Source organism: Nannobrachium achirus (genome assembly GCF_963921795.1).
Source record: "Nannobrachium achirus genome assembly, chromosome: 16".
In the NCBI taxonomy this organism is placed as follows: Eukaryota; Metazoa; Chordata; class Actinopteri; order Myctophiformes; family Myctophidae; genus Nannobrachium; species Nannobrachium achirus.
In genome coordinates, this window is record NC_137823.1 from 43,941,608 (window position 1) to 43,956,184 (window position 14,577).

General features: G+C 44.5%; 1 protein-coding gene across 4 annotated transcripts in view; it reads right to left on the reverse strand.

Moving 5' to 3' along the window:
- Positions 1-14,577, reverse strand: part of utrn (utrophin) — a 274,917-nt gene that overhangs the window by 60,210 nt on the left and 200,130 nt on the right. For all 4 annotated transcript variants that reach the window (XM_080744640.1, XM_080744641.1, XM_080744642.1 and 1 more), the window contains exons 62-64: positions 13,718-13,778; positions 2,326-2,387; positions 1,935-2,009 (exon numbers count right to left, since the gene is read on the reverse strand). In XM_080744640.1, the coding sequence (XP_080600766.1) occupies positions 1,935-2,009; positions 2,326-2,387; positions 13,718-13,778 (198 nt within the window). The remainder of the gene's footprint in view (positions 1-1,934; positions 2,010-2,325; positions 2,388-13,717; positions 13,779-14,577) is intronic.

Sequence of the window (14,577 nt, forward strand, 5' to 3'; positions counted from 1 at the left end):
AGGTGTTATAAAAAGAGAACGTCGTCGTCTTTAGGGAAAATAACTGAAAGTTATAGGGCTATATACGGTATGCTGTTGTTGTGATCCTCTCTTTCTCACATGGTTTATATTAAGACAAATGTCCTTGGCTACATCTTTGTTCTGACAACAGTGTCTGGCACAGGTTCAAGTCATTAAAGCAGGCCTTGCTTGCACCTGGCCATCAACATGGAGGTGGGTGCATGGCTGCAGATATCAAAGGGGTGTGTGTGTGCGTGTGCGTGTGCGTGTGTGTGTGTGTATGGGTGCATGTAAATGCTGCAGCATACTCTTTGTGGAAATGAGGTTTGGCATGGTAATTAGAATAAAAATAACATAATTGCGGAGCGAACGAACACACGCATTGCCTTTGCTGAAGTCCGTTGCAGCACTTCATTCCCAAGATTTTTTAACTAGCCAAACCTCACGGCAGAAACAACACTCAAGTGTACTTGTGACTTCATCATGTTGTCTTATTTCCACATTTCCCAGCAATGTACTGTACCATGGACAGGTTGAAGAAAGGTTGGCTGAGGGGGTCGAGAGGTACAAACCTCTAGTCTATAATCCCTCTGAACACAACGTGATGGCAGTTAGTTCATGTAGAGAGATAGCACACACTTTTTCCACTGTGTATGTCGTCAGAAATGGCAAAATCTCAGATGATGTTCAAGTGCGTTCCTCGGAAGGTGGTTTAAACAAACAGAGGAGATCCAGGTGTCAAAATCACTGTTCCAGCACTAAAGTGCAGCCAAAGTTCAGCCACTCACTTTAGGATCTGCATTCACAAGCACATTCGTGTGTCTTTGTGTGTGTGTGTGTGTGTGTGTGTGTGTGTGTGTGTGTGTGTGTGTGTGTGTGTGTGTGTGTGTGTGTGTGTGTGTGTGTGTGTGTGTGTGTGTGTGTGTCACAGATTGCGTTAGACCGGCAATTGCCGGATTTGACCGATTCATTATGGCCAAGAACGTAAAATAAAATTCCTCCTCTCTCTTTCAACATAATGTTCAAAGTTATCTGACCACAAGAATAATGCGGACGCATTTGAAGATGAAGCATTAGCCAGGGTTGCCATCACTCCCGAATCAGGAAGGAGTATCCTGAATTTTGACGCCATATCCTGCGGTACTCCTGAATTGTCATTTCTCCTGAATTTGGTACCAAACTCCCAGAATTCACCAGAGCACTGAAATTGCATCTATCTGCTGTTAAACATTTAAAATTCTGACTGTCAAATGTTGGCAACCCTGCATCAGACAGCATTCCATTTCAGCATCATCTTGCGACACGCACTGTTAACCCATGGGAATTATGGAAGGCACGCACAATCAACAAACAACCCATATAAAACGAACAGGATCAAGATCACATAGCCTTTTCAACTCTCCCAAAGTTGCATAACAGAGATGCATGGACGCACTATCATGTCACCACTCGACCATACAGTCTGAGTGAGTAGCCTATATTTGATTAATTTGCTGGCAAGATCATGAATCTGTCACCTTATGAAATATTTGCGCAGACCCGACTTTTCGACTTTTCTCATTATTCTGAATCAAGACATGTGTTGGCCTGAAACATGATGCAACAGAAACACCTTGTTGTGAAACCATGCAATATACGTGCAAACAGCCTGCGCGATTATGGTCCAATATAATTAATTCCCTTATGCAAGATGAAGCTGTATGTTTGTTGTACACCCTACTACTCCTTTACATTCAATTAGTTCAGTACCAACTATACAGCAGGGCTTAAACAGTTGCTACATTTGTGCACCTGCTTGTCATCCATGCATTTAAATGATTATATTCAGTATTTGATGTCCGATACATTTTAATCATGCCGGTCACGGCGACCGGCAGTTAAAAATCCTAGCGCGATCTCTGGTGTGTGTGTGAGTGTGTACGCCTCATACTTACAGCACAGGGCCTTCTGTAATCTGCGGATCTTCATGGCTGTTCGGTACGCAGAGAATCTCACATTGTTCAATTCCGCTACAGAAAAGCAAAAGACAAAGAGAGACAGAGAGAAAGAAGAAAGGAGCAGCCATAAAAATCACAACAGAAATAAAAGGTAAACAGCAGCAATCAGTGCAGGCCAAAACTAATCAGCTGCTGTCTATAAAACCAAAGGAGAGTACCAAGGAGTGGTTAAAGAGTCAAGTGATTGTCTACAGCAGTGTTTCTCAAATGGGGGTACCTCGGGGTACGCAGAGGTACTGTATGACTGTATGAACATTTCTCTCTCCCCCTCTCTCTTTTTCCTCGCTGCTTTGGTCTCCAAAGGTTTGTGTGTGCGTGCGTTGCCTACCTAGTGACTGGTAGAGCTCTGTCATCTTTGGGTGATCCCAGCAAGTAGTCTGTGTCTGGTGGCTGAAAACAAACAATATTAACAGTGTAAAATTAGGCTTCGTTCATGCACAGTAAGTAAACTGACATCACATCGCACACTCCGATACAAACACAGCTAAATAACACTCATGTGCGTATGTGAGCATAACCCCTACCACACACAGACATTAAACAAATCTCTCAAAGCTGATACACTCACAAAGACACAACCACTTTCTTCCAAAAAAAATGTCAAAGCCTTGAGGAGCTGACAAGGTAAGAAAACGACTCACACATAAAACCTCTTTGATCTCTGCATAGATTTTAGACTTGGTTGCATGCCAGTGTCGCGCAACAGTTGGCAACACGGCACACAACCAAGTATAAATAAGACATAACTAATTCCAGCTCATTCATCCTGAAGACACGAATATAAAAAGGTGTCTGTGATGAAGTCTCAACTTCATCCTGTTTACGTTCCTGCTTCAAACAGAAGCCCCAAGGAGCTATTACAGTACACACGCACGCGCACGCACACGCACACGCACACGCGCACACACACACACACACACACACACACACACACACACACACACACAAATTCACTGACAAATCAAGGGTAAACTGAAAAGTATACAATATAAAAATCCTTAAAATGGCATTTAGCGCAAACAACAATTCAAATAAGCAGACAGCAAGGCCTGCAGGGATACTGAGACACTGTGGTTGTTAGCAAATCCCCCCCTACACACGCACTAAAACACACACATACATATTGTAACTGTACACACACATACATGGCTGCGGTTGGGCCAAGACAGTTCTCCGTAGACACAAATGCACACCTGGACTTGCATTGCTAATGCACTAAGCCAGTGTTTCTCAAAGTTGATTCCAGGAACTCTGTGGGTTCCTTTATGGGGTCTAAATGGACAAATACAAGTCTGTAACTCTGACAGTATAAATGAAACCAAATGAACCCTAACGGGTCCATTTGGTTCCATTTGTACACTGTCAGAGTTAAGGGGAGAACTTGAAATTTAAAAGTTTGAGAAACAATGCCCTAAGCATCCTTGGAGAGCCTCTCGGGCCTCGTTTTGCTGCGCTTGATTTGAATCGTTAATGTTAGGATTCGTGATGTGTGGATGAAAAATCCAATGACACTGCACACCCAGGCATGCATTTTTACAATCTTTGGTGATCAGCTCAAGCGTCTTGCTCAGGTACACTTGGACACATAGACCAGGGCCGAGAGGCCAGCAGTGACCTTCTGATTACCAGACGGCCTCTCTGTCCGCTAGGCTATGGCCGCCACTAAGCTACAGCGCACACACAAAGAGCACGCGTACAGTGGAGGAACAAAAGTGACAAAACTCCTGCCAACGACGTTCAGAGTAAGCCCTGCTCTGCCACTGAGCAGTGGCTGCAGGGAAACATCAAAGACAAGACAGCATTAGTGCTAAGATGAAAAACACTGGCTCTTGTTATGTAAAGGCCTTCGCACACAGAGATTAAATCGCTTTTTTATTTATTTATTTTTCACCCTTTTTTCCAGGAAAAGAACAATAACTGCTCCAGTGATGATGACTTTGCTATTGTTTTACTTACAAATTCAGAGTATGTGGCTAAGCAACGCAGTTAATTAGCATTAGATAATACCCGGCATTCAGATTGTGGAGTGGTTTCCTGCCAAACGCTCTTTTAATCTAGAGTTTTGTATTGGCCGTGTTCTTTTGATACCACAGTGAGTTCTGAGAAACACAAAAAATGTGCATGTCATAAGCCATTTTGTCGCACGGACAAAGAGGCAAGTGGAAAATATATGCTTACATCCACAGCCAGACTTGAGGAGCAGTGGAGTAACTATTGGTGAAACTAGTAGTTTTATAAGTATTTCCAGTAGTGTGTGCTCGATTAATTATGTTCAACTACTAGTAGCTTTAAGTAGTTCCTCCCAACACCCACTGACTGAAAATGAAAACAAGACGAAATAATGAAAACGCTGCACTTCTCATTAATGTCCTATAAGAAGTCGCTATTTCCCATCCTGCTGGTTGCAGAAGCAGTTTCATTCCATGAATTCCATATACTAGCCCTTACCCGTTCAAAGATATGAGCGCCAAAATGATGTGCAGTGTGTGGGTTATGGGATGTGCACACAGTATATGAGGGATGGAAAGTAACTTCAACTGGTGCTTGCATGATGTAGGAGCATCAATGTAAGAAACCCGTTTCGTTTAATGGCTACAGAGATACTGTTCCCCCCCCCCCCCCCCCCCCTCAAGCTAGATGCAGAATAGATGTGCCTCATGCTAGATGCAGAATAGATAGTAGATACAGCATAAAAATGCTAATATACAGCATACGATTTGTGAAAGTGACAAACGGCCTTCACAGTTATGTCAGGTGTGTTCATATGCTGATGGTGATGCGATTTCAGATCAATTGCTCCAGCCACCGAGGAGAAACGCTGGGACAGACAGACAGACATTTGCAAAATTATAGTATAGACTAGCCCTTACCCGTTCAAAGATATGAGCTCCGAAATGATGTGCAGTGTGTGGATTATGGGATGTGCACTGTGCACACAATATATGAGGGATGGAAAGTAACTTTAACTGGTGCTTGCATGCTAATATGTAGGAGCATCAATGTAAATACCCGTTCCATTTAACGGCTACAGAGATACTGTGTACCGATCTGCATGATTTTGGACAACATCTGTAACAGGGCCAGAACCCGCCTGCCCGCCTGCGCACACACACTCCCCCCCCCCCCCCCCCACACACACACTCCCCCCCCCCCCCCCCCCGTGTGTGTGTGTGTGTGTGTGTGTGTGTGTGTGTGTGTGTGTGGGTTTGTGTGTGATTGTGCATGGCCTGAACAACAGCGCCCCTCCCTTAACATGTGTGGTCACAAAAGGTACTGTAGACTAAATAGATATAGATACACCATAAAAATGCTATTATACAGCATACGATTTGTGAAAGTGACAAACGGGCTTCACAGTTATGTCAGGTGTGTTCATATGCTGATGGTGATGCGATTTCAGATCAATTGCTCCAGCCACCGAGGAGAAACGCTGAGACAGACAGACAGACACTCAGACATCTCCAAAATTATATGTTAGATATGGGTATTTGACTGGACTTTACATGAGGTTTTATTACCACAGTAGACATTTTCATAATTACTTTGTTTTCAGACTCTAGTCTTCTTTCAATTATCATGATAAGCCTTTTTGTAAATTATGCTCTTTTTATTAATGCAAGAACGATTCCATTTCAGTATGCTAACTTTCCAGGAAATGAAGGGCTATAGTTTCTATTAGCTTGGATAGCCCATCGATGATGTCATTGGTAGGTAGGTTTCTTAACTGTCCAATGTCCATATCCCACCAATGGGATGCAGAGTGAGTAGATAGAAATTGTGCCATCTTATAATGAGCATTAATGAGGGCCACTTGTATGAAGACAAGGTTGAAAATTGGTAAAGTGCTCCTTTAACTTAGTTTAGCGATAGCTTTTCTATTTTCAATGTAGAGTTTTCACATTCAACTCTTCAGCACTGTTCTGTTGTTCTAACACACTTTTGTTTTGTAATTCACATTACCCTGTAGTCGTTGAGCTGGATGAAAAGCAAATCCGAACATTTGCAGCGAATATTTCCAGTGAAACAAAAGAATCAAAGATTATAGAGGACGGAGCGCTGGGGCTAAACTTGCACCTGTCAATCACCACAGAGTCTAGGGAACTACTGCTGTGCATCCCGACTTGCAAAAACAACTGCCGGTGTTCAGGGGAGGGAAGATGGGTGGGGAGGGTGATCTTTGTGGCAGTGCTAGCGACTCATATGGGCTGAGGCAGCAGCTGTAAGTGGAGGGTGTTAAACGGGAGGAGTAGAATGGAGGCGCCATGTCCTCCTGCCTGGGGGCTACTCACTAATGGGGTAAATTAGTAGTGGAAACAGTAATTGCAGGATTAATTGGCTAACGACTAAATTGGCAGAAAAGAGATGGGCAACAATAATACCTACTCTAAAATAATATATAAAATAAATATTATAGAGAACGGATTAAAAAAAAAATCTTACAAAAAAAATCTGGATCCGCTTAGGGCTGAAATCTACCTTCTGAGATAATCTATGCTTCTTTAAAAATAAACTCTTCAGTGGGGGAGATCGAACATAGAATCTGTGCTCATAATGTCGAATCAAAATATGATAATTGGGCTTATGCAATTTACTGGAAACTGTAACTTGTGCATACTTTATTTTGCCATGATTTGTACAGGCATTCAACCTCCTAAACAGGGCAGGGTTTCATCCATAGTCCAGTAGCGACTATAGTAACACACGACTAATTATACTTTATGTTTATTTGACATCTGGTACCAACATGTGATACTCCTGAGTAGCTGGGATGTGACTAACTGCTGAAGTTCAGTAGGCATGCTGAGCGAACCTGTATATAAAGCTGATTGGATCTTGAGGGTTATGAGGTAGGCTATGACACTTAAGTTGACACTTTCCTCCTTTCAAATCATTATACTGTACAGCCACATTACGCTGGCCTGTAGATTTAGACACGACATGCAGTGAAGGAAAGGATTGGGTCATAACTAAGGTGTGTCAGCAAGACCTTTTTTACAAGATATTTTTGATGAGGTTTCTTTCTGAGCAAGTAAAAAGCAATAGCAATTGCAATTAAATCAAATGTGTTATATAAACCTTTCAACCTGGGCTCTATTTTTTATATCCCCAATAAACCTGCAGGTGAGGGATTATGTTTTCGGCCCTGTAAATCCGTCTTTCAGTCTGTCCGTCCATCCGTGAATAACTAATCTCTTGTGTGAAACTTTGCCGGCAGACTCCCTTTTCCGGCCAAGGAAGAAGCTCCATCCCCAATATAAAATATTACTTTCTCTGCAAATAAAGGGTTCTATTATTTTACTACTTTTTAAAACCCTTTATTACAGTTGTCCACTCTCTAGTTCAAGCCTTGAAATCCCATGGGACTTGAGTTGCATAGCTGGAGGGGGTGAGGGTTATTGCATCTACTGGGAGCATCTGAGTGTGATGTTTACAGCAACAAAACTTTTGTTCTGTATAGACATGACAAATGATAGTCTCATTATATATTTATGCAGGAGTTTCCTCCTCTACAGAGTCCTGCATAAAATATGACACTTCCAATCCATATCTCACCACCCAGGCTGGTTGCACTTTTCTACAAAACAAGACAGATTATCAAACAATAAAAATACAAATGTTCTGCACCCTATATCTTGGAGTTACAAATGTCATACATAGACAGACGACTAAATAATTCCTTGGTGGGGCATCCTTTTTTTTATATATCATTTTTATCCCACGATTTTGTAACCCATGTTTTCACCCAGAGCCAATTGCCTAAGCTGTAGTCCTGGTTTCTGCTCTCCCTCTGCCATGCCTGGGGAGCCCCGGCTGGCCAGGGGGGCGGTATAGAAACCATGTTTTTGTGAGGGTATCTACATGCAAACTCCACACAGAAAGGCCCTATTGCCAACCCCACCTAGGGTGTGGCCGCTGATGACATGGAGGAGGAAACACGCACCCAGCGTCCCCCGGCGGGAATCGAACCCAGGATCTTGCTGTGAGGTGACAGCACTAACAACTGCGCCACTGTGCCCTTAGTGGGGCATCTTGCAGTGAGCATTTAAGCATGGTGGGGGCTGAGGGGCTGGGAAGAAGGGGGAAACGGCTGCAGTCCGGCCACAGACAGCATGCTGCTTGCGACAGTCAGAACAGCAGCAGCTCTCGTTGCGGGTGGGAGTTTGTTACCGTCTCACACATTGTCGCCCTTGTGAGTAATCACGAGTCAGTATAAAGTATGACTTGTGCGTATCTATTGTAATGGTAATATTTGATGACGAATAAGGTGAACTCAGTGACTCGGAGTATCAGAAGATGGGGGCGGGTTGGTGGGAGGCAAGATTTCAAGCCGCTTTCTTGGGTGACAGACTTCTGCCAGACTTATCGCAAAGCGCTACTGACAAGTGATAAGTGCCTCTCCCTCTCTGCACTTGACATCCTCTGAATGTCTCTCTCGCTGCCCCTCCTTGTGTTCCTTTCCACTCCTGTGCACAAAACCTCTTCTATTTTACTCTACGTACATTTTAAAATAGCTATGAATTGGCTGTTAAAAAAGTAATTAAAGCATACAGTATGTGCTGAGTCTAGAAAGACTTCCCAGAAAGGGTCCATGCAAGCGCATAATTGATTGTATGTACATTATTATCTTTTTCCAATGGCAAATATTTTTACGGTTTGGAAAGTGGTTTTTGTGCATTCCCACATACAGTACAGACGATATTGGAAGGCGATTAATGAAGCCTTCCAATAAGTAGAAATGAGTTCTGCTGCCACCATGCCATATCTCTGACAAAATGCCATAAGTTTAAAAAGTGTGGCCACCATCATGGAGTGGGTTGGTATAATCCCCCCCCCCCCCTCCATTAATGAATGTGTCAAAGACTGATAACAGTGTTGCCAGGAATGTAACCATACTGCCTGTGACCTGAAATTAGTGCTGCAGAGCCTCGAGACTGCCTGAGTGTGTGTGTTGTGTGTATGTGTGTGTGTGTGTGTGTGTGTGTGTGTGTGTGTGTGTGTGTGTGTGTGTGTGTGTGTGTGTGTGTGTGCGTGTGTGAGAATCTGAACCAGAGCCATTTCAACAGACTTAGAAATGCATGCATGAAATCCCCCCTTCAACTTTTCAACTCTTGTTACAGTTTCTGAGACTATGAAAGCTCTTTAGAGAAGGGACAACCTGCTCATATCCCTTAGTCCCTCGGTCGAACATATGGTGTGTGTGTGTGTGTGTGTGTGTGTGTGTGTGTGTATGTTTTTGAGCGGTGGTAGACCGCTCCATAGCATGGCCGTGTGTGTATCCGTGTATGTATCCGTGTATCCGTGTATGTATGTATGTATGTGTGTATGTAGCCTGAACTACCACTCAGTGACCAGAGAGGGTGCTCTTGAGTCTAGTCTGAGCATCAACTGCAATATTCTCTCTCTCTCTCTCTCTCACACACACACACACACGCACACACACACGCACGCACACACACACACACACACACACACACACACACACACAACCACCGCTCAGTTCACACGGGTGTGATTTTTTAAGTGTGTGTGGGAGCAAATGGGGATTTCTGTGCATCGTGTTAACCAAGTAGGAGTTGAGTTGAGTTTGTGAGCTAGTTTGGGTTGTTTGTATCCTTGCTTGTGTGTGTCCTCTGAGTGACTCTGTCGCTTTCATCTCTGATCGAGTACAGTAGAACGCTGCAGGCCTAAACACCCGCTTCTCTCTACCAAACTCTACTTGGTTCCAAACATTCTTGCTTCTCAGCACATGCTCCATTTCATGCTCGGAATCTCTATGTCAAAATACCTGTCTTTTCCTCTTTCTGTCTGTCTGTCTACGTACCTATCATCCAACTACACCATCTACTCACTGTGTCTGTCTATCCATCATGCATCCCTCATTATCAAAAACCTTCAAAATCAACTAAATAAATCAACTTGTTTTATTCTGTTTTCTTTGTCATTATCCCTATTTATGTGTTCCCTTGATGGTGAGAGCTACAGTATCCTGGTTGAATCAGAACGCCTGTAGACCCCCCACACTGACTCTCTTTGCCTTCTAATAGAAGGCTAAGTGAGTGACAGCCAGGTAAGGCTACCTATTAGAACAGAATGGGGCAGGCTGTCTCGGTACAGTATGAGGCCCACATATTACCTATTTAAAATGGAAGAGCCACTGCTGCGCTGAATGAGCAATGTGTGAGCGAAGCACTTTGAATTTAAATAATACACCAGCAGATAGCAGGGGTGAAAGAAAGTTCCCGGCTGGGGGGTGAGAAATGCGTGTGAGGGATACAATAGATTTCGGGGCGTCTTGAGGCTGTGGAGTTCGGTTTTGAAATGCAAGTCTTTGCGCCACAGAGTCTATAGGGGCTCTAATCCACCGTGGTGCATCTGGGCTTGCTGAGGGTCTACACCAGTAGTTCTCAACCTGTGGGTCGGGGGTCCCCAAATTATTTTTGGGGAGTCCCCAGATGATTAACTTAACTCATACCCTGCCAAGCCCGAGGAACCCGAGAATTTTGGGATGTCCCTCCCTGCCACGCCCGAGGAACCCGAGAATGGCCGCCATTTTGAAAAAAAAAAAAAAAAATCATTTTTTTTTTTTTTTTTTTTTTTTTTGGGACCCCAAAAACGTTAGTAGGCATGATAGCGATCGCGAAATTGCTTGTTTAACCCCCATACAACCCCCATACAACTCAGGTAGCAGACCTCCAAGCTCACAACAGTGTAAAACATAGTGGCTGCTATCTCATGAATGCCTGAACGGATTTCCATTCGGATTCTTTTGTTTGAAAGCTGTGAGCAATGTGGACACACGTGGTGCATTATCTAGGCATGGGTGTGCATGATCCGTGCACTATTAATTACATGGAAGTCTATGGAGACAGTTTGGCAGGATTGGAGTACGAAGGTATTGTTAAATGGCAGCAAATGAGTTAATATGCACATTGTTTTCTCACTAAAAGTAAACAAACCAATATAAAGTTTAAGTGTATAGAGGGTATATGCACATTTCTAAAGTGACAATTTAAGGACTTTTTAACTCATTCAGAGCCCCAGACATTAACGGATTATAATGTCCAAAGTGCCTCCTTCAGGTCCCATTCACTTGCGTTGTCTTATTTTGAAGGCCAGAAGTCCACCGCGCAATCACTTCCGGTCTGACGTCGTCGGATCGTGCGCCGGAACCGATCCGTGTCCACGTGGAGTTGTGTAATGGCCGACCGGGAGCTTTTATAACTGTGTAACATAAGCGAGCATCTGCCTCCATCCTAGCTTCTAAAGTGTAGTTTTGAGATAATGGACATTAAAGATGAGATCCCCCGTCCACCTCAATGTTATGGATGGGACTATTTTGTGCTCGTGGAGCCGTGATGATGCGAAATCAGCGACGGATTTCGTCTCCGGACCGCCGGCGATTCTTCTCGGTAATCTCTTCTCGGGATTCTTCTCGGTACTCGCCGTTACAGTAATCTATTACTTTTCCCGAGATATCCCGTGAATGGCACTACAGATACTCGAGTACATTTCGCGAGACATCTCGCGAATGGCACTAGATGAGTTAATACCTCTAAAATGATGTTAAACATTGGCCAAATTGCCGGACAGGGAGGGTTATCTTTGTCACTGTGCTAGCAACAGCTATGACTGGGAAGGTGCCTCTCAGTGGCCAACTAGAGGAGTAGGACAGAGGCCCTACTGTGTGTCCTCTCGGTGGGGCCTCCTCACTGGCAGGTGAGCCAGCGGTGGTAAAAACTAAGATATGTTTGGGGAGAATTAATTGGCAACTACTAAACTGGAGGAAAAAGGGATAAAAGTAATTGGCTACTCCCCCCAATAACTACAGTATATTCACAACACTACATTTGTGTGCTTAGTACTTGCGTCTAGTTTTTGTGACATGAATTTTTATTGTATAGTATATTACCAGTAAGACCCGTCATGTCGCATACACAAACTTTAGAAGGCAATCGTAGCCAATAAGGAGGGAATATGGGAAATGGGACAGATCCATGTTGATGACATGACTTTAGAGATACTGCAGGAGCAATGTCCAAAAATGTGTTTTGCAAAAATCGGCCTGATGGTGGCGCTAGAAGAGGGGCATGTGAGAAATGAGGGGCGGAGGTTGTGTTTTACCAGCCAAAGAGTGTGTGCAAAGTTTGGCATGGTTAGGGGCAACGGTGCCCGAGATAAGAGTAGGGCAAAAGTGTGACGTGACGTGACTGACGGGACAGCCGGTGGAGATTTAGTAACTGTATTACACCCAGATCTTGGAGGAAAAGCTATGGTCAGGGGATGAAAGAGACAAAAATAAAGTAAAAGAGAGGCTTCTGTAAGATATCATAGACATACAACATTTTAGACCAACATGAGGTCGCTAAGGTTGTCATTGAAGGTAAGGTAAAGGTAATAGGTAAATGTATTTACCAGTAAGACTCCCTAATCGGGAGATAAGCGACCGTAGGTCACATGTATACACAAAGAGTAGGGAGCAGTGTCCCCAAAAAATGTGGACGGATCCATGTTGATGACATGAGTGTAGACATACTGTGTAGCGATTTGCGTGATTTTAGGGCAAAAATTGGAGGAGCAGTGTCCAAAAATGTGCTTTCAAAAATCGGCCTGAAGGTGGCGCTAGAAGAGGGCCATGTGAGAAATGAGGGGTGGGGTCTCCGCGCCGCCGAGGCGGACGAATAGGTACCGGCCCCGGCTCTCCCGGTCGCTCCTTGCCCAAGTTACGGCATTTTATGTGTGCTGCAGTGGCAGGGGGTCCTCCACTGGGGGCGCCACCACTTTTGCATCCGTTCTGGAGCACAAGGAGTCGGTGGTCCCCGGGAATTCCCCGTGAGCAGCCCCGTTGGGGTGGTCATTTGGTCATTTTTGCACATTTGGAAATTTTTTACATCTGGGGGTCCCCCAGGGACCTGGGGGTCCCTGGAGCTCCGGGGGTCCTTGGAGGTTTTAGTTTGGCAGGTAAGGAGTGTGTGTGCAAAATCTGGCATGGATCGGGGCAACGGTTGCGGAGATATGAGCAGGGCAAAAGTGTGACGTGTGACGTGTGACGGACTGACGCACGGACACCTGGTGGAGCTTCATCTGGGGGTCCCCCAGGGACCTGGGGGTCCCTGGAGCTCCGGGGGTCCTTGGAGGTTTTAGTTTGGCAGGTAAGGAGTGTGTGTGCAAAATCTGGCATGGATCGGGGCAACGGTTGCGGAGATATGAGCAGGGCAAAAGTGTGACGTGTGACGGACTGACGCACGGACACCTGGTGGAGCTTTCTGTAGTAAGTGCGACCTACGGTCGCAATAAAGCGCCTTTCAAAACAAAGAGACTGCAAGCATGAAGAACAGAAAACGTAAAACAGAAATAAGAATATGTTGCCATATTTTCGGAGACGGAGACTTGGATGAATCATAACACGGTCCGTTAAGTGCCCACTCCAGGATGTGAAAGAGAGCAGACACTTGATTGTGCAAACAACACAAACCGTATTCTAGCCGGGATTTCCAGCTAATTGCTTGCAGAAAAACAGCAAATATTCACGCCGGTTATTATGTCTGAATTTCATCCCTGCACTGAAACTCATTTCCACAAAAAGCATCAACCTATGCAGGCAGCAGCACAATCATGCACGCACACACACACACACACACAGACAGACAGACACACGCACATACGCGAGGACACGCACACTCACACAAACAAATTGATGCAAACCATTCTTCAACACTCACTTGATGTAATAGGGAACCTTGTTCTGAGAAACTGCTCGTTGCCAAGGGAGCTGTACAGAGGCTGGAGAAGGAAAGAAAGAAAGAAAGAAAGAGTGGTAACTGTAGATTAACATTATAAATAAAACACCATTATAAATAAATGTGGCACAGCTCCACATGCAGCAGTTTTCCATTTAGCGTTCCCCCTTAAATAAATCTAGTACTTAATAGTTGTGTAATAGTACAGGCTATTTGTACGAATAGCACTGTTACTGTGCATGAAATTGGAAAATAAAGCAAATGGGTAATACTCTTTTACCAGAGAGAGGATGTGTGAGAGAGTGGGGGAACGAGAGTGTGAGGCGTTGAGTGCTTAGTCAGAGACCCCAGACCATCCAGACACCCATATCTCAGAAAGAAGATCCCATGTCGGCTGCATAATGCCTAATCTCGTAGGTTTCATTATGAGAATACGTACAGATAAAAGGGTCGGAGTGGAGAGAATGGCTCCACTCCGAGGATCTCCTAACACACAAAAGCAAATTACGGCATGACAAGTGCTTCAAACGGTAAGATTTCATAGCGGCCGTCGCACGCACGCACGCAAGCACGCACGCACGCACGCACACACACACAAGCGCAGAGAGGAGTCGTTACTTGATTTATTACCCTCCTCTAGTTTCTCTCCTCCCAGCAGGATGGTGAGGTGAGGTGAGACGAGACGACAATACGGGAAATTGAGATTATGAGATACTGAGCGAGCCAGATGAGATAAGAAGGCAGAAGTCTCTGCCGATCCCGGAGGGAATATTTAGTAACTGGCGTAATGAGAGCAAAAGCGGAGGGAAGATGAAGAGGGAAAGTGGACTGCTTTGGAGTCT